The sequence below is a fragment of the Trachinotus anak genome, unplaced genomic scaffold (genome assembly GCF_046630095.1).
Source record: "Trachinotus anak isolate AG129_WGS33_773 ecotype Australia unplaced genomic scaffold, CSIRO_AGI_Tana_v1 ptg000009l, whole genome shotgun sequence".
In the NCBI taxonomy this organism is placed as follows: Eukaryota; Metazoa; Chordata; class Actinopteri; order Carangiformes; family Carangidae; genus Trachinotus; species Trachinotus anak.
The window spans coordinates 9,370,782-9,394,863 of record NW_027273860.1 but is presented as its reverse complement, the minus strand read 5'-3'; the positions used below and the strand labels follow the sequence as shown (position 1 = coordinate 9,394,863).

At 38.7% G+C, this 24,082-nt stretch overlaps 3 protein-coding genes across 4 annotated transcripts; 1 reads left to right on the top strand and 2 right to left on the bottom strand.

Moving 5' to 3' along the window:
* The first annotated feature begins 2,378 nt into the window (after nucleotides 1-2,378).
* Nucleotides 2,379-7,752, top strand: LOC139625268 (solute carrier family 22 member 13-like). Of its 2 annotated transcripts, XM_071485106.1 has the most exons (10): nucleotides 2,380-2,976; nucleotides 3,633-3,736; nucleotides 4,113-4,267; nucleotides 4,975-5,146; nucleotides 5,255-5,375; nucleotides 5,461-5,555; nucleotides 5,640-5,854; nucleotides 6,149-6,257; nucleotides 6,362-6,556; nucleotides 6,650-7,752. In XM_071485106.1, exons 1-10 carry the CDS (start codon nucleotides 2,602-2,604, stop codon nucleotides 6,720-6,722), a joined length of 1,614 nt encoding a protein of 537 aa, XP_071341207.1. In that variant the 5' UTR covers nucleotides 2,380-2,601; the 3' UTR covers nucleotides 6,723-7,752. The 2 variants fall into 2 exon arrangements, with proteins under 2 accessions (XP_071341208.1, XP_071341207.1); XM_071485107.1 differs by lacking the exon at nucleotides 6,650-7,752 and having other exon boundaries at nucleotides 2,379-2,976; nucleotides 6,149-6,262; nucleotides 6,362-6,489.
* A 537-nt stretch (nucleotides 7,753-8,289) lies between these two features.
* LOC139625270 (protein-methionine sulfoxide oxidase mical3b) lies at nucleotides 8,290-22,412 on the bottom strand. Its single transcript, XM_071485108.1, has 10 exons — nucleotides 22,268-22,412; nucleotides 21,712-21,894; nucleotides 21,510-21,597; nucleotides 21,013-21,387; nucleotides 20,555-20,633; nucleotides 18,389-18,534; nucleotides 17,807-17,854; nucleotides 12,056-12,186; nucleotides 10,496-10,679; nucleotides 8,290-10,381 (listed from the first exon to the last, which is right to left on the bottom strand). The coding sequence occupies exons 2-9, from the start codon at nucleotides 21,837-21,839 to the stop codon at nucleotides 10,511-10,513; spliced, it is 1,164 nt and encodes a 387-aa protein (XP_071341209.1). The 5' UTR covers nucleotides 21,840-21,894; nucleotides 22,268-22,412; the 3' UTR covers nucleotides 8,290-10,381; nucleotides 10,496-10,510.
* Nucleotides 12,263-17,005, bottom strand: LOC139625267 (xin actin-binding repeat-containing protein 1-like). Its single transcript, XM_071485105.1, has one exon. The coding sequence runs from the start codon at nucleotides 16,932-16,934 to the stop codon at nucleotides 12,522-12,524; it is 4,413 nt and encodes a 1,470-aa protein (XP_071341206.1). The 5' UTR covers nucleotides 16,935-17,005; the 3' UTR covers nucleotides 12,263-12,521.
* Nucleotides 22,413-24,082: the final 1,670 nt, after the last annotated feature.

The window sequence follows — 24,082 nt, the reverse complement described above, 5'->3', positions numbered from 1 at the left end:
CTTTCTGTTTTTTGGTTTTTCTTTTAATGCACATCATTTTCTGTGATTTTAAATAAGTTGCTCCTGTAAATAAGCACCTGTTTATAAAATGAATGATACAATGAGAACCACGAGTATCACCTCTGTATACTGAACTGACTCCAGAGCTACTTTAGGTACTATGCCGTTTTGACTTTATATACAGTCTTGTCTTCACCCTCATCCATGTATTCTGTTGCTGTATCGTTCTGTTAGAAAAGTTATTTTTCTCAGATTGTAATGGTTATTCTACACCTGTTTTTATAGCTGTATTTGTTCCTCTGCTCTCACTGCCTTCAAGTTAATTATCCTCGCTATCTTTCGTCATGGCTGCAATTATCCTTTTACAACCCATTCATCCAGAGAAAGTCCGTATGTCCACTTTCTGCTTTCTAAACATTAAAGAGGTGCTCCAGCCATTTAGTAATGCACTTTTAAGAAGCTGAAGGATTTTAAGAGATAAAATTTAAAAAAAGATAATACAACTTGGTGAAGCACAGATACAGATATCCAAACCTTTACATCTTTTAGATCCTGCGTAGTACTTGACAGACGATGGATAAACTAATCTTGATGTTAAAAACCCCCAAACAACTTTCTCAAAAACATTAAATGTCAGTGGCTAAATAAGCAACTACTATTATGTATTACTTATTAAAAGGCTTCCACACTCAGATAATCATCAGGACTGTGAAGGTGTGGTTTGATCAGATCTGATTGACAGTGAGCAGACAGGACACCAGCTGTCATCAGTTTCAAATGTTGCTGAATCCTGATTGGTGCATGGAAGTACATGACATCACGAGCCTTTCCTAGTCTGCGGTCTTTTCCATACGTATGAAGGGTCATCAGTCACAGCCTATGAAAGCAGAAATGTTCTCGCTGTGCCCGTTTTATCAAGGATACTTTGGGAGTTTACTTGTGGTTGCCAAGTATCCCAGAATGCAATTCACGCCAACTAGCAGTGATGGTGGAGTCAAGCTCAAAGCTGTTATATTTTTTATCCTTAGATTTACATTCACATAACTCTCTCAAGTGAAATAACAGAATCTGTTCTAATATTGTCAGAGAGTAGTGTGTTCATCTAGGAACCCATCACTAACAATGAAAAGCTGATTGAGAAAATAGGTTTTCAAGGCTGTTAAATCGGTGAAGCTGTGCTTTAACAAATCTACCACTTAGATCAAGTTGCATCTCCTAACAAAGCTCGAATTTGCTAACTTTGGAGGCCAAACACATTTAATCCAATCATACTTGTGTGGGACTCCATATGACCCAGGGGTTCTTTGCAGATACTGTATTATATTGAACTTCTGGAGTGCTTTCAGGAACTTGATATGGGGGCACTCCAAGTGGAAATTTAAACTAAAATAAACAGAAATCCCACAATATCTTAGAAAAGAACATCTTACAAACCAGTAACGGCAATTACCCTATGTCTTTCTTGCCTTTAGTTCTGATTGGATGTTTAAAACTTTACTCCAAGATAACATTACTCAAAGTTAAAGCAAGGTGAGCTTGTGTTTCTTTAGTGGTGAGTTTCACTGCCTTTGCTCACACCTTTCAGGTATTTATTCTAACATATTTGACTGTGTATATTGCAGCAGCATTTTGTGGAGTAGTAAGACTAACGTTCAAAAATGTGATATGCTATGAAAAAAAAAATGTGACTTTTAGTGTCTTAGCTGTTGCTACTGAAAGCAAAATCCAACCAGGATGTTTTGTGACTGGAGCAAATGGATTTTTATAAGTGTTGTGTTTTCTGCTTAGTAAGATTTCTGACTCCATGTTTGTGAGAGGTGCTTCTGGTTTGGAGATCAAGGCCACTCAATGTCCACTCAACTCAGACTTTGATGACCAATCCTGATAAGTTCCTGATAAGACTTTTAGACCAGCAATCATAAGTTCACAATGCTGCAGGCTTCGCTTGAGGGAATCATCCACAGGTTGTAGAGCTCTAGAGATAAACAGGAAAAGTCTGAAATCATAAAATGTAAGAGTTGGCAAGGTTAACTATACAAGTACATCGTGTAGCAGCAGGTACTGTATCAAGGCCTTTACTCTGTAGCTATGGAGGCAGGATCATGTAGATTTGATTTCATCTGAATGAATCAAACTTACTTACTTACTAACAGTCTGTTATATCCATAAAATGAGCAACATTTTTAAAATGACAAATCTCATAAGAGCCTCAAACATAACTCTCCACAGAAAGCCATCTGACTATGTAACGTGATTACACAAAGTGCTCCACCTGAAGCATTTTGAGCTATTGCACCCTCTCGTGCTCACACATTTTTACTGAGCACAAAGATGATGTTAAAGTCCAAAAGTCTTCAAGTAAACACTGGGCCCGTGCTGCAGAACTGAACAGCTGCACAACAGCTGGACTTCAGCCTGTCACATATTCATACTTTGGTAGTCTGTTTGTTAGCAACTTTGTGCGTCATAAAAGCACCGTGATTGTTAGTTTAACCATTAACTTGCAGGACGACAGTCAAGTTGATTGCTGGTGGCTTGAGGTTGCTTTAAGCTGGACGTGTCTCTGTCCCTCACTGCACTCTGACACATCCAGAGAGCAACATGAGCAACTTTGGGCAGATCCTGAAGGAGATTGGGGAGTTTGGTTTATTTCAGAAACGTTTAGTTGCTGCGTTATGTATCCCCAGCATTTTTGTAGCTTTTGATGTGATTTGTCAGGTTTTTATTGGCATGAACTTCCCACATCACTGTAACACTGACTGGATTTTGGAACGAGGACCCAACCTGACAGCTGAGAGACAAAGAAATCTCACCATCCCCGTGAACAAGGATGGAAAGTATGAAAGCTGTGAAATGTTTACACCTGTGGATTTGGATTTAGAAGCTATTGAAGCATATGGGATTAACACAACAACAAGATGCATAAATGGATCAGATTTTGAGGCACCCAAAGGTGCATCCAGTATTGTGACAGAGGTAAGAGACAGTCACTGTCCTATTGACTGTACTGTACTTTAGTCTCTGAACAGTAAAAAGTAGTGTTGGGGAAAACTGTGTGAACATCTCTTTTTGTACCACTTCATTTAATAAGAAATCATTTGTTTTCATAGGAATGTTAACATAGGGGATAATCCATTTTATTAAGCTAATGTTTGTTCTGTGGCTGCTGTACTGTGCTATCTGTGATTTGCTGACTTTCACTTTTAGTCCTTTCCGAGCCACCATACCGATCTGATAGCATTTAGCAATGACACTTGCCTCTTATCCTGGTTTAGCACAAAATATATTTGTTGGACATATGAATGAAAATCAAAAAAGAATTAAAGTAGAACACAGATCAATTAAAAACATAAAACTACACATCATAATGTCAAAACATAAAGCACCCAAAAATTCAAGTCAACCAACTTAATGTACACTAATTGTAATGATAAGATGAGGAAAAATAATAAACTGATTCACACCCACTCAAGAGAAGCTCAGACTATAAGCATGCCCTGCTCTATAGCAGCTGAATCATTAATGACAAGATTTGAAAACCTGTAAAACTTGGACTGGAGACCACCACCAACGTTAAGGTCCAGGTCTCCATCTCCCTTTTTTACTAATTTCTTTTTCCTTCCTGTCATCAGTTCGACCTGGTGTGTGACAGGAGCAGTTTGATTGAGGCGTCACAGTCCATCTACATGGCCGGTCTTCTGATTGGAGCATTTGTGTTAGGGCAGATGGCTGACAGGTACAGACCACCATTCTAATGCAACTGGGTATTAGAGCCTGATTAAACTGGAAATTAATTGCAATTAAAAGCTGACAAGTAGCTTCATGCTGGGCCAGCATGCTTACCTTGTAAATGAGACATTTTTCTGGGATGTATACAGTTCATCTGTCAGTATCATCTCATATCTGCCTATAGACTTATTTGGGCAACATGACACAAACAAAAAGGAAAAGAAATAAGAGGTTTTTCTTTTGACAGATGTATATAGAGATTTTAAAGAGAATTAAATACAAGCTAATATTCATTTGGCAACATTTGAAGACTAGAAATGATTCTGCATTCAAATATAAATATTTTATACACAAAGTGAATAATAGCTCTCTTCTTCGTGTAGGTTTGGTCGACGCTTTGTGGTCCTGCTTTCACACCTTCTCCTACTGTTGTTTGGTGTCAGTGCTGCTTTCTCACCCAACATCTATGTTTATATAGTTCTCAAATTTTTCGCTGGCATCTCAATTTCTGGCATTATTGCTAATGCATTTGTGATAGGTAAGTACAATCTTCATAACTGAAACTTAATGGCATAATATTTCACTGGCCTCATAGCTGTAATTTGTGGTTCTACCACCACGGGGTGCCAACATTAAAGGCACTAATAAATCAGATGCTGATGATACAGTGAACTTAAACTGAACGTCAAAACACAAGTTTGAAAAATCAGAGTCTGGGAAAATGCAATTGTGCTGCTGTCCAAATAGTAGTATTTACAGTGATAAACTTTGCCCTAATGCACAAGGACTTGACCATTTATATATGAGACAACCTTTGCATGTGAACCACATGACGAACTTCAGGTCAAACTCAGGAAACGTATTAAAATCTGTGATTTCACATCTTGCCCCAGGCAAAGACCGACCCAATTATGCTTTAATAAGCAAAACAAAGTGCCTGTGTTTAGCAAAGCAGAGTGCACACCAAGAGAGTTACTTGTAAAATACACCTGTGAGTCACTGAATGGTTGATTCTTCGCCTGCCGGGTTGCAATGCATATCAGCTGCAATTTACAGCACATATTGTACATTGAAAATAATCCTGTGGGGCCTCAGACTGTTGATCTGATTGCATTTTAGATTGCAGATGTGTCATATTGTGATCTATGTTGCATGCAGTTTTCATTACACACACACATACGAAAACATCACATAGAAAAGCAGAAATAATTCATTTTCTGTCTTATTTGCTGTATTTCTTTGAAGGTGGAGAGTGGAGTGATTCTTCCAAGTTTGCTCTCTGCACTATTATCTGCCACTCTTTTTTCCCTCTTGGACTGATGTTGCTGTCTGGCGTCGCCTATCTGGTCCGTAACTGGAGGATCCTGCAGTTCGTGCTCTTCAGTCCTCTTGTCCTTGTCCTTGGAATATTTTACTGGTCAGCAGCCTCATATGCCAAATTAGATGCTTATTTCTAAAATTGTAGCCACAGAAAAAATAGAAGTATATATTTGAGTTTGTGATCATGGACCTATATTTCAACTAGGATTCTTCCAGAGTCAGCTCGCTGGCTCCTCACCCAGGGCAAGAAGAAGGAAGCCATAAAGGAGATCCGGAGGGCAGCTAGGGTGAATGGGAGGAAGGTCCCAGAAGACCTGCTGGACAAGGTGAGCAAGCTCAAACACTCACACACACACAAAAAAAGCACTGAAATAAATATACACCCACTAAAAATGCTCCTAAATTATTCAGCTGGAGGTTGAGGGTACATCCAGAAAAGGAAACATGTTGGACATCTTCAGGATATCATATCTGAGAAAACGTGCTCTCGTGATGAGCTTCATCTGGTGAGTATTTATTTCAACCCCAACCTGCTGTCACATCTACCATACAGTTGTGGTGGCACTGAAGTTATCTCTTCCACTTCATAGGTTTGGAACAAGTCTTATGTACTATGGACTGAGCCTGAATGTTGGCAATTTTGGTCTGGATATCTACCTCACGCAGTTCATCTTTGGCGTAGTGGAAATCCCTGCACGTGTGGGCAGTTTGCCTCTTCTCCAGCGCTTTGGGAGGAGAATATGTCAAGCAGGGATGCTATTTTTTGGAGGGTCTGCTTGTCTTGGGATACTTGCTATTCCAAAGGGTAATGTGTTACAAAATAATAGGAATTTGTTGTAATCTGTCTAGAACATATCTTTAACTGACTATTGAAAAATAGGACAAATCACAATCTTATAAAAAGATTTAAGAATTTTTAAGAAAGAGCAAAAATTAACATGTCAAGCAGGGATTTTATTCTTTGCCTTGTGATCCTTGCTACATTCAGTGGTATCCTCTAACCCTAAAACATGTTTTGCATTCTGAGAAAACATACTGTAAATGTAATCTATTTGTCTCTACAAAGGTGTTTTTGTCTGATTTATTATTCGTCCATCAGATCTTCCTGTAGTGATAACCGTCATAGCTGTACTCGGAAAATTCGCTGCAACAGCAAGTTTCTCCACAGTCTATGTTTATACTGCAGAACTATACCCTACCATTTTAAGGTAAGGTAGGTAATGTCCCAGAGGTGAAACATCATATAAGCAGAAATGCTTGGTTATATTACTTGCTATGAGTTTGCTGACGAGCTCATTGTCTATACATGTAGGCAGAATGGAGTAGGTCTGAACTCCATGTGTGCTCGTGTGGCGGGCATCCTCGCTCCACTGATCCGACTCCTGGACGTCTACCATTACACCATCCCCATGCTCATATATGGCATCATCCCCATTGTTGCTGGAGGCTTCTGTTTACTACTGCCTGAAACCCGTAATGTTGAACTCCAGGACCACGCTGAAGTCAGGTGAGCTGATGGACCCTTTCACAACAGAGATCTAATTTCTCTTACAAGAAAATCAAAGCAATTGTATATAATCTTTTTTTTTTTAAATTTCAGTAAACCTGACAGCGGGATTGAGGCGGGACCTGTCACTAAAGAGGCCACTGCAGGAAAGAGCACAAAGATGTAATTTATATGAACACGATGGTTTTCACAGTCTTTTCATATCAAGAGGAGTTGTGTGCTCCCTCTCAACTGATACAGTGGTAACAGAAATTTGTTAGTATGCAGTTAACTGAAATGTAAAGCCGTAAATGAATCATGTTTAACTGTTATGTTTCATATTTAACATTAAAATTTTATTTTTTGTTGTTACAATCTGTTAAAAAATTGTTTTGCTATTGTTGATAACTGGAATTTGTACACATTAAAAATTTTATATGTATACCATATTTGCTATGTGTTTTTCTCACAGTTTAACTGCTGATTAATGGACAGTATGTGTGTTCATCTTTTCTGTGTATTTCATTTGCTATGAGCCAGCTGTAGAATATTATGGAAAATGGGAATAAGAAGATAATTTGTTGTCACTTTTCTTCATCTTCGAGCTGCAAATTGAGCATAGTGGAGCAATTAGCAGCTAAAGTCCCAGATATTTTTCTCAGAAGTCGGTAGATTGGATTTACATTCATTAGGCATCCAGAAACACAATCTTAGCTAATGTTTCTCTGTGTCTGCTGGATGTGTAAATAGGTAATGGCAACATATCATCTTTAATATGTCAAATGTGTGTGTGATGTTGTTGTTGTGGAGTTCTGGCCTCATGTGGTCAAAAACACTGACACTGTAAAAGAGGAGCTTTCTTACACATTTCAGTGCTTCATCCTGGTCAAAGGATGTTTATTATTTCATCTGGAATTGCTCATGCTTGTTTAAAAGAAACAAATGATAAAAAACATAGATAAAACCAATACACATGTTATGCATTGCAATACCAGCACTTCTTGATACCCAGTAACAGTGTCTATTATTGTGCAGTTCAGTCTTAAACAGCTATAACTGACTCATGTTTTGTTACAGAGGTTTGGATTATTTGATAACTGGATTTTTTATGCACATTGAATTTTGCATTTGTGTGTCAGATATACACTTGTTTGTTGTGAGTTCCTGATCTTGAACAACGCATTCAAAATTCAAATTAAACCATTTTTTTAAAATGATTTTTTATTGCACTTGACTTTTTTTGTAATTTGTTCTAAAACCATATTCAGTTCATAACGTGTCTCTTTTCTTATTTATCATCAGGTAACTAAAGTTACTAAAGTTATTTTTTTGTAGCTTTAACTGATTGTGTTGTATACTGCACAAGTAATCAGTCAGTGTTTAACAATGGTAAAACAGTTGGATTAAAGTTACACTTTGTCAAAGATGAAGCTGGAACTTTATTAGAATTTGATTTATTCACACAATTGGTTGTGTTTATTAAGTTAAATACAAGAAAAGACAGACCAGATAAAAACTCCTCACTAGGTCCTTGATCAGAGGTGTTTAGCAGACAGTCAATCCAAACATTTTCTGACAGATACAAACCCTTCACAAATCTGCTCACGCCCTACATTTTCTGTGAGAGACTTTATGTGATTTTCTTCTATGGTAAATGGTCATTTTATTATACTTGATCTAAAACAGACTTTATGAGACTTCAGGGGTGTCACTACATTGAAAAGAAAAAACAGAAGAATCTAATTTAAAAAAAAAAAAAAAGCCCTTAAAGTTTAATATGAAATATTAATGAAGTTGATGCAATGACTAGAAATAGCAACTGCCGTGCTAATGGCTCTGTGAGGCTGCACTTAGTCACAGCTAGCTTTGAGCTAAATGCTAACATGATGATGTTTAACAGGTAAACTTATCATGTTTACCAGGTTAGCATGCTAATACTTAGCCTACTAATTATCTCTGAGGCTGATGAGCATGTTATTAGTTTTCCAGGTCATAAACCAAAGCATTGGATCAAATTTAAATTTCGGCCTGCCGGTGGCTCTCTGGGAGAAGTTGATGAATCATCAAACTCATCAGAAGTTAATTTGAATGCCAACCAAATTCCAATGCAATCCATCAGATCATTGTTGAGATCCAGTATTTCAGCCTGGACCAAAGTGGGGGATTGACTAAGCAATCCTCAAAGCCTGACTGTTACACCACGCACAACATAGATGGACAAAGAACTAATAGACTTCATCTTTTGTGTCCTTCGGTTCTAATTCTTCTCTTCTCTCCTTGTAGGAAATCCTACTTTGTTTCTTTCTTGTACTGTTGTTTGGTGTGGGTGTTGCTTTCCCATCCAACAGTTGTATGGTTTTCTCTGCAACTGCTGTTGTCATTAGGATGAACACAGTTGTTATGGTCAAGTCTCTGTCGTTTTGACAGTTTCATCCAATTCTGTCAAGCAAGTAACAGCCCACCATCTTTAGGTAATGCCCTTCTGTCTTACTGATGGTCTATACAAAAGAATCTCCCTTACTATAGTTAACACACACATGGTAAAAATACATGTTAATGATTAAAAATTAGCAAGAGATTCCTGGTGAATGCATTATATATTCCTGCAGGCAGCATGGTTACAGTCTAAACTCCATGTGTGCTTGTGTGCATCCTGACTGTCTACCATTACACCATATGCTGATATATGGCATCATCCCCACTGCTTCTGGAGGTTTCTGTTTACTGCTGTTTGAGGGACCTGCAACACTGAAACCAAAGCACAACAACAAACTCAAGCGAGCTGGTGAATCTTTTGAACCCAGATTACTGCAAAAGCGGATGGATGAATCATTACAATAATAAAATCTGCATGGCATTGCCTCCAAACTGTGCTTCATTCTGATAAGGAAAAGACATTATATGAAATAATCATCTTATTTTTGAGTGTAAAATACTTAAGTATGATATGATTTTAAAGATAAATCACATGTATTATTTAAGTGTATGTAATTATATGCAATAATCCTGCTTGTTTTTTACTTCAGAAAATCAGAGGGTGGGCTATCAGGCAACTGCTGAGTCCATGCTGGACAAGTACATGAGGAACATAAACTGAAAAGCCGTTTTTATCAACACTCAAATATATATAAAAATATAATTATATATATATATATATATATATATATATATTTTACTGTCGGAATAATTACAGTTGGAAAGCTGGAAAACTGGAGCTAAGAATTGGATCTGTTTAATGAATTAAAGTGTTCCTTCCTTTCTTTCACTAAGTACCTATTTGCATCACAAGGGAGGACCTTTATCGTTCACTATAATGGTTCATCACATGTACAATATTATCTTACACTTTTTCAGGAATGGTTTTAAGGTTAATTTGGTCTGACTCACGATCTGATGAATTCATGATTTGGGCGTGCTTATATTGGAAGATCAGTCCATGAGCACTCTCTACACAAGGGACAATATGTGTTGTTAAAATCATTTTAATTTCTGATCCATCTTTGTTATCCTTGTTCAAATGATATTTAAAAACCTGGTTTTTAATTTTACTTATAATCCATTAAAAGGATTATGTTGGTTGTATTACAAAAAGCAATTCATTTAACAAAATGGAATGAATGAAGACAACTACATGTGTCAGCATCTGTCATACTTACGCTGCACAGTTTCTTACAATGATTAAGCCACTGTTGCAATTAAATTGTGGGTTATGTAGCAACACATTGTCAATTATTACCATTATATAGATGAACACCCTGTAAAATCTGGACAGCTGAAACATCGCACGGTGCCTCAGACACATCTTCAAGAAGACTTTTCATGTTGTTACAGTCACCATCTCATTAGCTGAGGACAGACACACAATACAGTTTTAACTGTGAAAAGCAACTATAATGATAAATCATGAAAACGATAAATAAACATCATCAAGATAATCTTGCCTTGCTTACTGATACTCACACTGACACTGCATGTTTATGCTTCAGACTCATCATGCGCCACCTCAGCAGTATTCCTCAGAAGCCATTGGTTCTTGTGTTGAACGTGTCCAAAGCCCTCATCATAATTCCCTTTTCTTCTGAACAGTTGTTGGTAGTGAAATATGCAGTAGAATTCCCCACGCAAAGGTGCATAATTGGACATGCTACAAATGAACACAATACGCCAATTACAGTGCAAATTAATTAGCATGTTTTGCTGGAGGAAAAAAGGGTATTCTTGTAGTGTGACTGATTTGTAGGGTTCACAGTTTTGTAAGTTAATGATGTAGATGATGTCTCTGGTTCAGCAGTTAGATTATTACAATACAATGCAGAAGTTAACAATGTCACTGTTTACACCTGTGTTTGATCAGAATGTCTCTTGTTAAAGCTGTAAAGTTGGTCATTTCTATCTCTTCAATTCTCTATAAAAAGCATGGCTTCTGTTAAATATAATCAATTAACCAATAAATCAATGAATCAATTCATTGTCTGTAGTAGGTATTGGCCCAAATATAAAATATTTCTTGTAAGTGTGCTCAAAAATCGGGGCTGCATTAAATTGCAAGTGTTCTCCATGAATGAAGTGTGTCTATATCTTAAGAAAAAGTGTTGCATTATTTAGCTTAGCTCTCAACAGGGGAGGTATTTGATTTTCTACTGTAGGCGCCGGGACTGACGAGAGCAGCGTTATCACCATAACCATACCAGTACTCTAGTCTGACCACAATCTGGAAGAGAAGAAGAAAGCAGGCGCAACAAAGTACACAACAACAACAACAGGTGGAGTGGAACGCAACATCTTGCGGGGGGGGGGACAGCAAAACTGGTGCATGGAGATATTTTGCATAAGATGCGGATCAGCAGGAACTACTTTTTTTAAAAAAAAAAAAAAAAGCCAGTTTGCAAACGGAGGCACTTCAAATGAAAGGAGGAAACATCTCAGAAGTATCTAAGCACACAGGATCCAGGGTGAGTGACTTTCAGTTGGCAACTTTATTTGAACAACATGTTCACGTCCTGAAATGTTAACTGTTTCTGTTTGTGAACTGTGACGGTATCTGGCATCTTTTATAGCAGTGCTCCACCCACAACCTTCACATAGGCTAACGTTAGCTTGTGCACTGGCAGCTCATGATATTAACAGGCTACAGTCATGACAGTTCACTTTTTTCATAAATATTTTTACACCGTGGGTCTGTCACCTAGTGAGTCAATTTAAACTATTGCTTGCAGGCAGGCTACATGGAGGTGTGTGCATGTGTGTATGTGTTAGCCTCTTCTGTTTTCTGTTTTGTGCTGTGGTATCAAGTTTGGTGTTGGGAGTCATGGAGTGTCCTTGGTAATTGTACTGACAACCAAAATTATATTATTATTAATAATTGTTCTCTTAATAATTTGTTGTTGCATAGGAGGGAGGTCAGCTGACAAATATATTTATATTCAGGCCAATATGAAATAAGAACAAGAAATAAGTCAAATATTGAGAATTCATCTATAAATATAGTTGATTTTCTTGTAGAATACTGCAGTATCTCACCTTAATTTTTTCTTGCACTGTTTGCAGCAGAAGCACGTTTTGTGAAAAATGTATTTGTCTGCAGTTATTTTTTCCATTGGATAAACTGGCTTCAGGCAGGCAGAGCACATCTCTTGACAAGTTGGTTGAAACTGATGAGAAAAGTTAGATTTTGAGCTTGATGAAACCAAAAAGATTCGTTGATAACAACAAACACAAAGACATAAATTAAAACCAAAAATTTGTATTTAATTTCAAATATAAGTCAAAAACAGCTTGAAAGAAAACACGCTTAAAAAATAAATCCTCAAGCATAAATAAGAACATCTTAAACCAATGGCATCCTCTTATGAATAAACAAAAAAACAATGATTAACGACATAATTAATATCTTAGCTAGTAAAATTATTTACATGACAACTTTGTCATAGAGACACTGCCCAGACTTAGCTATACAGTGACTAACTTCCTCCTGTCTGTGAATGATTTATGGTTTCTGATTGATCGGCAGCCGAACTTCTGGATATGTTGTGACCTGATATGTAGCTGGACTGACCACTATCTGACCTGTGGATGTTGTTGTGGTTTCTGGCTGGGTAGTGACAACTTTGGAAGTTTTGGATGAGTAAAACCGATTACCAAAGTTATCGGTCCGCTCGTAGTTCTCTGTGACTGTTTTGGTTCCTATGATACTGTTGCCCTCATGGTCAGTCTTCACCTCAAGTACACTGAGCTCTCGTTTAGGGTTAAGTGGACTGTTAGTGGATTGTTTTTGACCTCCTTTTCTGGGGTCCCTCTTTCTGTTTTGAGCAGGGCTGTTGCACGTCAGGGTCTTTGTTGTCCGGAATTTCTCCTCTGACTTTGGGCTTTGTTGACACGTTGGGCAGATTGTGGTCTCCGGGGGCACCAATTCTGTTTTATCTGTCTTTCTAGCAGCTGACTGTATGGAGATGAAGGCAGGTGAAGATGGGGGACTTGCTTGTTGTTTTGCAGAGACACTTTGCCCAGCTTGGAGAGCTGTGTTTCCCTTTGTGGTAGCACTTTCTTGTGTCTGTGGTGATTTTGTTCTGCTTGACCCGATGCTAATTTTACAAATATTACCAGAGGATGTGGATCCTTGTGCTGCTCCTAAGGACTCTTTGAACAGGCATGATAAACCTGCAATATCTGAGTCAGATTTCAGTGTAGAGACAGAATAAAGAGCCTTCTTTATGGCTTCTTCTATGTCCATAAGTCTGGCTAAGGTCTGCTCTTTTAGATTTATGATTTCCTCACTTGCTCTCTCGAGATCTCCAAAAACATGTGCCATGGAGGACTTACTTTCAGGGTCATCCTTCAATAGTGACTTTTCCTCTCTGGGTTCCACTTTTACCTTTTTTTGTTTCATTTTGTTGGAGCTGACAACCCAGTCAGGGACGTTCTCAAATACTCTCCTCAGAGACCTCACATCAACCTCGCTTGTGTCCCGTTCAATTTCTTCAACATGACTGAGAATGCTCTGCAGTTCCTCCTGCTTTCGCAAGTTGTCAAAAATTTCCATGGCTGCTGTTATGTTCCCCCTCATGATCTCATCCATGTGAACTGACAGCCGCTGTCGGCGCTCGTCCTCTGTCTCGGTTCGTCCTTTTTTTTCCCTCATCTCAACTTTGCTTTCTTGTATCATATCTCTCTTGTGCTTGTCTTTGCTGTCAGCAGTTTGTCCTCTGGTGTCTGCACCATTGTAGGATGGACCAGTTATAGTCAGTTGTGGTTTTGAATCTGCATGTGTGAGAATAGTTGAATTATTATCTCCAGATGTACCTTGTGTGTTTATGTTGTCAGGCTGGGCAATTTTTACTCTCTTTGGCTTTACTGGGGCATTCTTCACTGAAAATGCCTTTTTACCTCCAAATTTCTGGCATGCTCCATGAAAATCTACATGACTTTCATCTGTTTCATTCATATTCTCATTGACAGTGGGCTTTTCCAGTGGTTTCTCCACTCTTGCTGTGGCATTTATCTCCTGTGGTTTAAAAGTATTCTTGTCTGCATTATCAATTGACCCTTGGCCTTGATCTCTTATATTACATTTTTTCGAGATCTGAGTAGTTTCACCTTCATGATTTACTGAATGTGGCTCTGAGTCTGCACCACTGTTAATTTTGGATGGGTCTTTCATATGTTCATCCTTACATGACACTGATGTTGTCAGTGGTTGAGCAACAGTTTCTTCTTTGGATTGCTTTTTTATTTCAGGTCTTATCGTATTTGTTTGGGTTGCCTCCGGATTCTTTGTGTTTGTTGATTGATTATCTCTTTGTTTTGCTTTCAGATGCTCCGGTTTAGGTGGGAGGGCTGGTTTTGAACCAACAGGCCTTTTGCTCTTCTCTGGGAGAGTACTTGTAGCTGGTTTATTTAGGGTTTCACTTTGGCTTTGAGGCGCTGCGTCTGCTGCATTCACGTCCTCCTTGGAGACCTCTTTTCTAAGTGGTACCTGAATTGATCTGGATTCAGTCACAGGACAAAACTCCTCAATAATTGGGTTTTGAACAGATGCCACATCCACATTTTGAGATCTTTCTTTGTGAGGTCTGGAAGAGTTTCTATATATCATAGCTGCTTTGAAATCTCCCCTTGTAACATTAATGTTGGATCTCCCCAAGGAATCCAAAGCTGCTTGAAGTTTACCATGAAAAACAACTTCCTCTTCCTGTTGTTGTGGAGGTGTTTTTTCTGAACTATCAACCATAGCCTCAAAGTGTTGCTGGACCAAATCTGTGTCTTTTTGATCCTTTTTCCTGCAGGTCTCAGTAGTTCGCACTTCTTCAGAATTAGTGTCTGGATTGCATGTCTCTGTATTTTCATGTTGGTGGTCTGATTTATCTTCTGAAGTGAAGTTGAATGGAACGTCATCCCACCTTGCCTCAGTGCATATGTCCACTTTTTGGTGCACATTTTCTTGATGTAATTCGGAGACCATGGGTTCCTGGGAAGATTCTTGAACAAGACATTTCTGTTTGTTTTTTGATGAGTCATACAAAGATTTGGCCTCAATTGTAGCCTGTTGGAGGCAATGGATTGCATTTTGGAGGTTTGAGATTTCGTCATTGTCATCTACCACCTGAACTAATTCAGCTTGATGGACCCTGTCATCATCAAGTGTCTCCAGATGTTGACAAGACCCCTGTGGTGCAACTGTGAAGTTACACACTTCCTCTTGTGCTTGATCACCATGCTCCCAAAAGGTATTTTTGCTTTGCCCATGGTTGAGTGCTCCAGCACTGCATTCCCTAGGGGACTGGCTCTTTCTAGGTGGAACAATTTGACCTGCATGAGAAATGGTGGTGGATTGGGCATAGTTTTCATGGACAATTTGCTTTTCTTGATTTTGTGTTTGATCTCCAGAGAACATGCGTTTCAGTCTCTTCACATCCACTGGGATCCACTCAGAAGAACTCTCGTCTGATTGATCACCTCTCACTTCATGATCGGGCTTTGTGCTTTGTTCAGCCACAGTTTGGCTTGGAGTGAGTTCTTGTTCTTCCACTGTTGGCTCAGCTTGAAGAGTTTTCAAATATTCCAAATCTCCCTTTTCAATACAACTCTTAAACAGTTTCACATTCCCTTTCACTGAGACATCAGGCCTGATTGATCCTGTGCAGGTTTGGTCTTGAGAACTTTCTAGAAGACAGCTTATGGTTGATTCAATGATGCCTTTTCTTAGTCCTTGATTTTCTGTTTTATTAATATCAATTTTCTCTGTTTCTGGTTCATCATTCTCCACAGCATGCCCTTGTGGAGCACTGTAACTTTTCACATCTTCCTCATCAAAGTAATTGTAGAGGGAGTAAACGATGACTTCAGCACATTTGTTGGCATCCTCCTGAATGATCACTCCTTTCCTCAGAGAGTTATCTTGATTGAGAATATCCTCAACAAGCTGAACCACATTGGCAGTTTTAACCTCTGTGTCTTGGCTGGTAGTGAACTGACGTTGGTGCACAGGTACACTCACCACTGTGGCCTCCATAATTCCTTTACTGTCCTCCTTTAAGTAAGTGATCTGAGGCTTTAATTTTGTCCGTGGTAGCAACTGGAGTATGAAGTTTTGTGCACCGCCTTCAGCCACCTCATCATATTTTATCTCAGGCCCACTCTCTGATAGTGTAAATTTAGCCTTTTTAGCTATCATTGTCTCATTCACCTCAATGATCGAGCCATCTGAATGTACAGCATTAATGTGATATAGGGTATTCAATGTTTCCTTAATGTTCTCCACCAATGTCTCAATTTCGTCCTTGTTCTGATGCCTGATTTTGTCAAATGGCATTGATTCAAACAGATGGGCTCTGTTCTTGACATTAATTATCAGATAGTCCTCAGGGGCCCCACTGGGATTTGCTAGGATTTGGGATTTTGATGTATGCATATAGGAATTTTCTCTTTCTATGTTTGTTGAGATAAACGGGTTGTTTTTGAAAAGACCTGCACTTGTTTTTATCATTTCCTCAGATTCTGCTGCACCTGAAAGACTTGTAGGGTCATCCTCAAACGCAGCTTGACCAGAATAAACTTCTTCCCCAACAGGAAATTTACTTTCAGTGCTTTGACCAACAACATCAATACTTGGCTCTCGTTTATGGGGCTCATCTGTCAAACCAAGACTTTTGGCACACGCATTGCTTTTATTTTCACTGTGTAGATTTTCTTTGCTACACATTTCAAACTGTTTTTGGACTGGCCCTGTCTCATCTCTACAAATAGAAACTTTCCCTTGGAACTTATTATCTGGATTTGGCCTTGATGTTTTCACAGACTGACTCTCAAATATCCTCCTGGTAGCATGAACGTCTATTCTTATCTCCTCATCACACTCTCTGTTAGGGTCTGGACTACAACCAAGTGTTTTGTCATCCTCCATGATCCCTTTAACACATTGATTACATGGCCTCTGCTCATGCTTCTCAAACACAGCTGATGTTTTACTGACATCCCCTCCATCCACTGCTCCATCTGCCATGTGCATCTTGGGGCTGTAAGGAGATGTTTTGTTACTCAAGGCACAGTTCTCAAATATCAAGCGTCTTGAGAGGACTTCTCCCTCATATCCAGTTTCACCAGCTGTCACCCCAGGCTCTGAGCTCAAAACCTCAGCAAGCTCCTCATCCACCACTTCATCCAACATCTTCAGCTCTGGGTGGGTGTGCTTCAGGAGTCTTCTCAGCTCACATTTCTGCCGCTGCTGGTATAACTCTTCTTTGGAAAGTTGGGCAGGAATAGATTGTTGGAAATGTGCCCCATGGACGTCTTCTGGTCCTGGCTGATGTCTGGATAAATGTGGTGGAGGGAGATCGTCTTTCTTTTCTTGGGAGTCTTCAGCCATCTTAGAAGAACAAAGTAATGTTCTCATCATTGAGTCCTTTGTAACAGGAATGAGCTATCCAGTGAAAACCATGCTCCAGAGTGTGCACACGTGCAACAAGAGCCATATGTTACCTTCCAAATCATGCCAGTTGATTTGCTTTCCACACACCAGTCAGTGGGTTAGTTGAACTCCGAAGCAACCAGCAAATGCAACGTCAATGATAGATTAAGATAAAAGAATATAGTGAAGGTCTCCGATATCTGTTTCTTTCTTTTGAAGACAACAACAAAACTGCAACTCTTGGGAAAAGCAATCTTATTTTTGGTTCTTAAGCTATATGGAATATGATAATGAGGATGTTTATGTTATGATGACAGTGGAAGTTCAATGCACACCATCATGCAAAATGAAATGAAATTCTGCCTTACCTTGGTTAGTGTGACTCTTTTCCCAGATTCAGATGACTGATCTTTTGCCTGGAGGGAAACAATAATTATTCAGGTCAATTTGACCTTGAGTCATCCAATGTTGTTGTGACCTTGCCTAACAGAATATACTCAGTCATCATTACATGATATAGTTCAGTGTTACACTGTACAGTGTGTCATGTAAAATTGTCAAAGTGAACGGCTAAATGTATGAAAGATATTGCCATGGTGTAACTACTCAGGTAGACTAGATATTCGTACTCGTAGAAGAAAACAGCACAATCCAGATTCTATTTTTGCTGTTTTGTCATCATTCCTCTCTCCACAGTGCACCACCGATAAAACAACATTTTTATTACATTTAGCATTTTTTGTCCAATAATCTTGTATCTTTCTAAATAAATTGTTAGTAGTAATAGTGTGGCTGTAATGAAATCTCATAATTTAACAAATGTATGAAACATAAGACTATATTATACTGTTAAAGATATAACTGCTCAAACACATTTGTACTTTATTCTTCTGTCGTGCCCTAAAGTGTTTAGATTGTCTCTAAGATAATTGGGTAGGACAGATGTTTACCACTTTTACAAGGCTGTGTGATGGTTCCTGAGGCGCCACCTTTGACAGATAGAGGGCAGACATAGCTTTGACCGAGACACACAGTTTCTCCTTGGTTTGGATGAAGGAGCTGTCTCTGAAGTCTGCACACGATGTCCTCTTTTCATCTGCAAATCAGACACAGAAGGACTAATGTCTTAAATGAGGTTTTGAATATGAGATCCATGTTGACAGTGGTAAAAAATAAATGCTGTGATATAAACGTGTCATCAAATTCATCACATGGGATTTAGAGTAAAGAGAAAAGTAGTTGGAATTTAGTTTTATTTACTGGTTAACATTAGTTGTCAAAATAAACACTGTGTGTTTCTGGAGACTGTCACAACATCATGTGACTGAGAGACAATTTAAACAGAATTTAAACAAGTGAGTCATTTTAATAGCATACAGCTGACTGCTATGTTCACATCAATGTCACCAAAGTGTAGTGTGTTAATAGTTGTTGATTTTGGGTCACTCTTTCTAAGCTCATATTTAACAGCTGCCATGTGGTTGAGTTATAAATGTACCACTTGTGGTGGAGTAGCACAGATACCTGACGCCACTGACACACATACTGAGAGTTAAAAGGACTGACAAGTCTCTGCAGCTACAGTTGACTAAGCATAGAAAAGCAAAAGTAAACACATATTAACATTGCTTATAAAGGCACAGATAGCTAATCAGTAGTCCATCAGCAGCCGCCAATCAGGGAAACATTGCAAAACGTTTAAGTATAAAGCAAGAACTCTGCCAGCCTGTAGTGATTTTAAAGTCTCAACACTCTAGTATTTCCAGATTCACATAGCAGTCATCATTCATAAGTGCAATTAGCTGCATCAGTATACTGTAGTTACCAAACTTTATGGCTTTTAAAGGAGGTTATTAAAGTTTTTAAGACCATGTGCAAGCCATGTGACATGCGGATGAAATAGTTTGTAATCAGCTGACACACAGATTATTCTCCAGTTGCACCATTCGGTCAAAATACAAATCCGTACTCACAGAAAATGAACAGCCGCCAATTCCTTGTGTCCTGCCTGTGTCCTTATTTCCGATAAGTGTGTGTGAATGTGTTTTGGTCTAACTGTTGATGCTGTAGGTTTGTGTCCGGTAATGCAGCCTCTGCCACTTTCAGTCGCTCCCTCTCCCTGTCTCATTCCTGCCCCAGTGACAGCTGACCCTTTCACCCTCCGACACTTATTCAGGACTTGTAGCATGCCGGCTATTTCCGTCCCTCTCTGGAGTGGCCTGCTATGTGCACACCAGGTTGAGTCAATCATGGCTTCTTGCAGAGTCACTGTGCTGTTATTCATCTCAATTTCATCTTTCATTCACACCGTCCACAGCTTTGACCTGAGTCACTGTCTGGGAGATAGCTCTCCTGGGAATATTCACCAGGGAACTTGTATCTTGTTTGTGTTTTTCAGGTGGATGAGGATTCAGATGCTCAGTTTGGCTGAAAAGAAAAGCTAAACATTTTTTATATATGCTGAATTGGATGCTTGCCTATAGACTAATTTCGCATTTTTGCAAGTTTAGCTGACCAGCTGTTAATGAATTGGAAATATACTAGTTGAAAGTTGAAAGTTTTACACGGCTTCTGTCTTCTATAATTAGTACAATTTGTACCAAATTAGATTTGTTCTGTTGTATTTGTGTAACTTGACCAATCCCATGCTCATTAATCCATGCAGAGTGTCTTGTAAACACAAGTTTTTCAACCCAAAATTTTTTTGAGCCTTGATGAGGACATGATATTGGTCTTATGAACTGGTTCTGGAAGCACATATGCTGAGTTAATTTGTAGATGTGTTTATTATTGCTATATGTAGGCTGTGACTGGGCTTTTTACTATTTCTTTTTGTTGTGTTTTTGAAATTATTAATTATGGCTCCCAATCAGATTTCCCTCACTCAACATTAAAAAAGTTTGTTTGTTCTACTGATAACTACTCAACGGAAAGATCCTTTAAAAAAATGCTTAAAATTGCGCATCTATCAAGTGGAATTACACTTTTACAATTACACAACCTTTCATTCTTTCCCAAGCTTTAACTGGGCAGTAGGTGGGGAAACGCTGGCAGGTCATCACAGAGTATACTGTGATTAATGTTTTTGATCTAGAAGGAAATAACGTTGTACTCACCAGCTTGAGAGGCTGCAAGTTTCTCAAAATCAATACCCCCTATTGTTTTTCTCCTCTCTCTCCGGGTCTGATTCACCGCCTTGAGAGAAAAATAATGAACTGTCACTGCCGCTAAGTAGACGGTACAGAATATATTTCCATATGACAATATGCAGTCTTGATTCTAATTTTGGAAGTAAAATGATGGATTTGATTAAAAACATCGTGGTTTCAAGTTAAATATGTGATTTAAAATGAATCTGTTGGTACCTTCATACACAGAGTAACACTAGATGGCAACTTAATTAAGTTAAATATATGTTACTGATGCTTTCTGATGTGTGTTTACATCAGTAATATTTGTAAAAAAAAAAAAATGTTTTCTGTTCTCATCAGCTAAGAAATACAAAAAAATTGTCTACACTTATTTAATTGGCCTGACGTTGGATCTTTAAGCTTAAACCAGTCATTTTATTTACCTTTCGAGTCACTTGATCCTCTTTTGCATCAGTTTTAGTGTCATTTACCGGTGCATCAGCAGGAAGTTTTGTCTGTTCCTCTGCAGACCTCTTTACCTCCTCACCCTCTCCATTCACCACTGGCATGATGTCTGGTGCCTTGTAAGGTGATGTGAAGGTAGCAGCTCTGAAGCTGCTCTTCACATTGTTTTGTGTGGCAGCCTTTGACTCGAACAGAGCCTTCAGGGCCTCGATGGAGCCAGCGGTGTTTTGAAGGCTCCCCATTGACTTACTGCGCGTTAAACTGGTTTTGGCTCGAGACCGTTCCCTCTCGTCATTTCTCCTCATCAGAGTCTCCAGATGAGTCCCTTTACTCTCCAGAAGAGATGGTGAGATCTGACAGTAAAACACACAGAAAAAAACATGTTTTCCTGCAGCTGCATTGATTATTTTTCCCACACTGAAGCTGTTTTTTTTTTTTTTTGTGAAAACAAAAAAGCAGCTAAAAATGAGCTCACCTCTTTCAACACTTGCTTTGGCTTTGCTTCACCATTATTGAGTGAAGCTGATTGAACCGATGCATTTACTTCCACTGTAGTTTGATACCTGTTATGCACACAAAGCCATATTAATAATATATTAACAAGGTCAGCATGTAGAAGGTTACACAGTGTATCTAGCTGATGTTACAGATGTAGAAAGAGAACATGTTTCTTTCACCTTGCAACTAGTAGGGACACAGATGCTTTCTTGTCCCACAGTCTTGCGTCTGTCCAGGTAGGCTTGTCATATGATGAAGGGACGCTCTTCAGTGACTGGCTGCGCTGCAGGTTACTCTTCCTTTCCATGGCAAATTGGCAAATCACGTCACAGTGGAACAGAGCTTGCAAATAACTAAAGGACCTAGAACGCACGATGAATAATCACTGACATTATCTCCACAACTCATTGCAACTCATTGGATCTGCAGGCTTCAGATGTCATATTCTGTTTATTATTTAAGTCCAGCTATGAATTTGTTTTTAACCATCACCTTAACACCGCTATTGAGCATTTTATCTTCTCATAAGGCTGAACATATTCCCACTAACCCATAGTAATGGTAGGTTATAACATCAATAATGCAGAGCCTGGAATCAATGGGATATAGCAATGTACAATGGTTTGGAAGTGGTCATACAGTTTAACAGCAATGCAAAAGACTGATAACTAGAGATGATTATTTATCATTTGAGTGAGAAAGTGAGAAAAAGCATGTTTAAAATTGAATAGTTACCTCACAGATGTCAGTCAGTGTCTGCTCTCTGTGACAATCAGAAGCACTTCCGCAGCATCACAAGACTTTGCACACGATGTGAGCAAAGTCCTTTTTCTTCCTCATTACCACAGACCGTGTAAGTGATCTATGAAAGTGTCGAGAGTAGCAAACAAAAGGGTAGTACACACTTTCATCCGAATTACTTATACTGATGTTGTCAGTTCAGAAAACATTTATCCAGTTCACTCGATATCAAACATCCTTTGTACTTACTGTGTGTTTTGGTCCCTACATGAGTTTTCAGGAGATGCCTCAGTGTTTGATGTCAGGTTAAACCTCCAAAGCTCAGATGTAATTACTTGATCTTTGAGCTGCAACAGACCATGCATTAAGATAAAATGAGATTAACTTTATTGATCCTGAGGGGAAGTTGGGTCATTACAGCAGCAGGGAGTGGAACGTAGACATAGAACAACAAATAGAACATATTGGAAATGAAAGAATTATCTGTTGCTTTGAGGGTGTTTTGCGTGGGCTGAGCTTTGATACATACTGGTTAACAGAGGTAGTCAGGTTACACATTTACACATTTACAATGCAGTATAAAAACATATGAGCACAAAACACTTTCTGTCCACTAAAGTAAATTCACAGTGTAAATGTTGAAAGTGTGCATTGTTGTAGTTTAACCACAGCATTTCTAAACAATATAAGAAAAATGCTTAAATTATTTTAGAGAATTGTGCCTGTTTGAAACTAGATTGTACACTGTGGTTCATGCTTAAGAAATGACATGCATCACAAAACTGTATAAACTTTTTTGCATTGCTGAAAAGATGCATTATGCATGAGGTTATAATGCTTGTAGTCTTACAAAATTCCCAACTAGCACTTAACTGTCCAACTATGGGCTTGTTGAAGACAGAGCAATGTGGGCTCATTTAAATGATTTTAAGCAACTAATAGGAACACTGGAAGAGGTTTATTATAAATGCTGCTCATCCTCTCTTAAATACAAAACAGCATCCATATAGAGGTCCTAGTGATTCAGTGTGTTCAAGGACAATTCAGACGGCTGGATGCAACAACATCACCAGTTTCAGTTTTGTGCACTTTAGTACTTGTATAGTATTTTACTAATAAATCATTGCGGACAACAAACAAACTGAAAATGAAAATGACCAGAAACAAAGAGCAAATCTGACACACTTTACTGTGTAATTACAGAAATTTCAAGATACAAAATGTTGTGGTCAGCGCCGCCCTTTCTTAAGTCTTTGTCCCTAATTGGACAAACTATCATCAATATAACCTGAAAACTCCAGGTGAATGAAACTGTGAATTTTTACTGCTCTCTTAATGGTTTTTAGTTTTTAAATTAGATTTCTACAGGTGGGGGTTTAGGAGTCCTAGAAAGCAGGCAGGGAACAAGTGTTGTAGAAGTTTGTCTCCACCCAGGAATTCCAAGACTTCCTGACTGTCAGGGGTCAAGAAGTAAGAACAGGAGGAAGCTCTGCTCCCTCATGATCTCGCTGACAGCACTGACACCAACACCGACCCCAACCAGACTTCCCGTGACACGTACTGCAATCATCTGAGAAATGTACAGGCTGCTGAACACAGCTTTTCCTGAGAGTAAACTATGAAATGCAGCTTAAATGTCTGTTAGGTCTAAATACACAGCACTGGTCATGGTATTTAACACGTACCACAAAACATGCAAGTGTAATTACTATCACATGAATTATTAAGTAATTATTGCACATATTATTGCATGGTATAATCACAATGCATATATACACACATAGCTGTTTTCTTATGTAAAATCATGGC

Bases quoted from the DNA above. Each gene is read 5' to 3' on its own strand.
- LOC139625270 (XM_071485108.1), bottom strand. From the start codon at position 21,839: ATGGAAAGGAAGAGTAACCTGCAGCGCAGCCAGTCACTGAAGAGCGTC. The intron at 21,598-21,711 runs GTGAAAGAAACA...TGTGCATAACAG, and splicing joins GTGTCCCTACTAGTTGCAAG to GTATCAAACTACAGTGGAAG. The intron at 18,535-20,554 runs GTGAGTACAACG...TCTGATTTGCAG, and splicing joins ACTTGCAGCCTCTCAAGCTG to ATGAAAAGAGGACATCGTGT.
- LOC139625267 (XM_071485105.1), bottom strand. From the start codon at position 16,934: ATGGAGGATGACAAAACACTTGGTTGTAGTCCAGACCCTAACAGAGAG.
- LOC139625268 (XM_071485106.1), top strand. From the start codon at position 2,602: ATGAGCAACTTTGGGCAGATCCTGAAGGAGATTGGGGAGTTTGGTTTA. The intron at 2,977-3,632 runs GTAAGAGACAGT...TCCTGTCATCAG, and splicing joins CATCCAGTATTGTGACAGAG to TTCGACCTGGTGTGTGACAG. The intron at 5,376-5,460 runs GTGAGCAAGCTC...TAAATTATTCAG, and splicing joins CAGAAGACCTGCTGGACAAG to CTGGAGGTTGAGGGTACATC.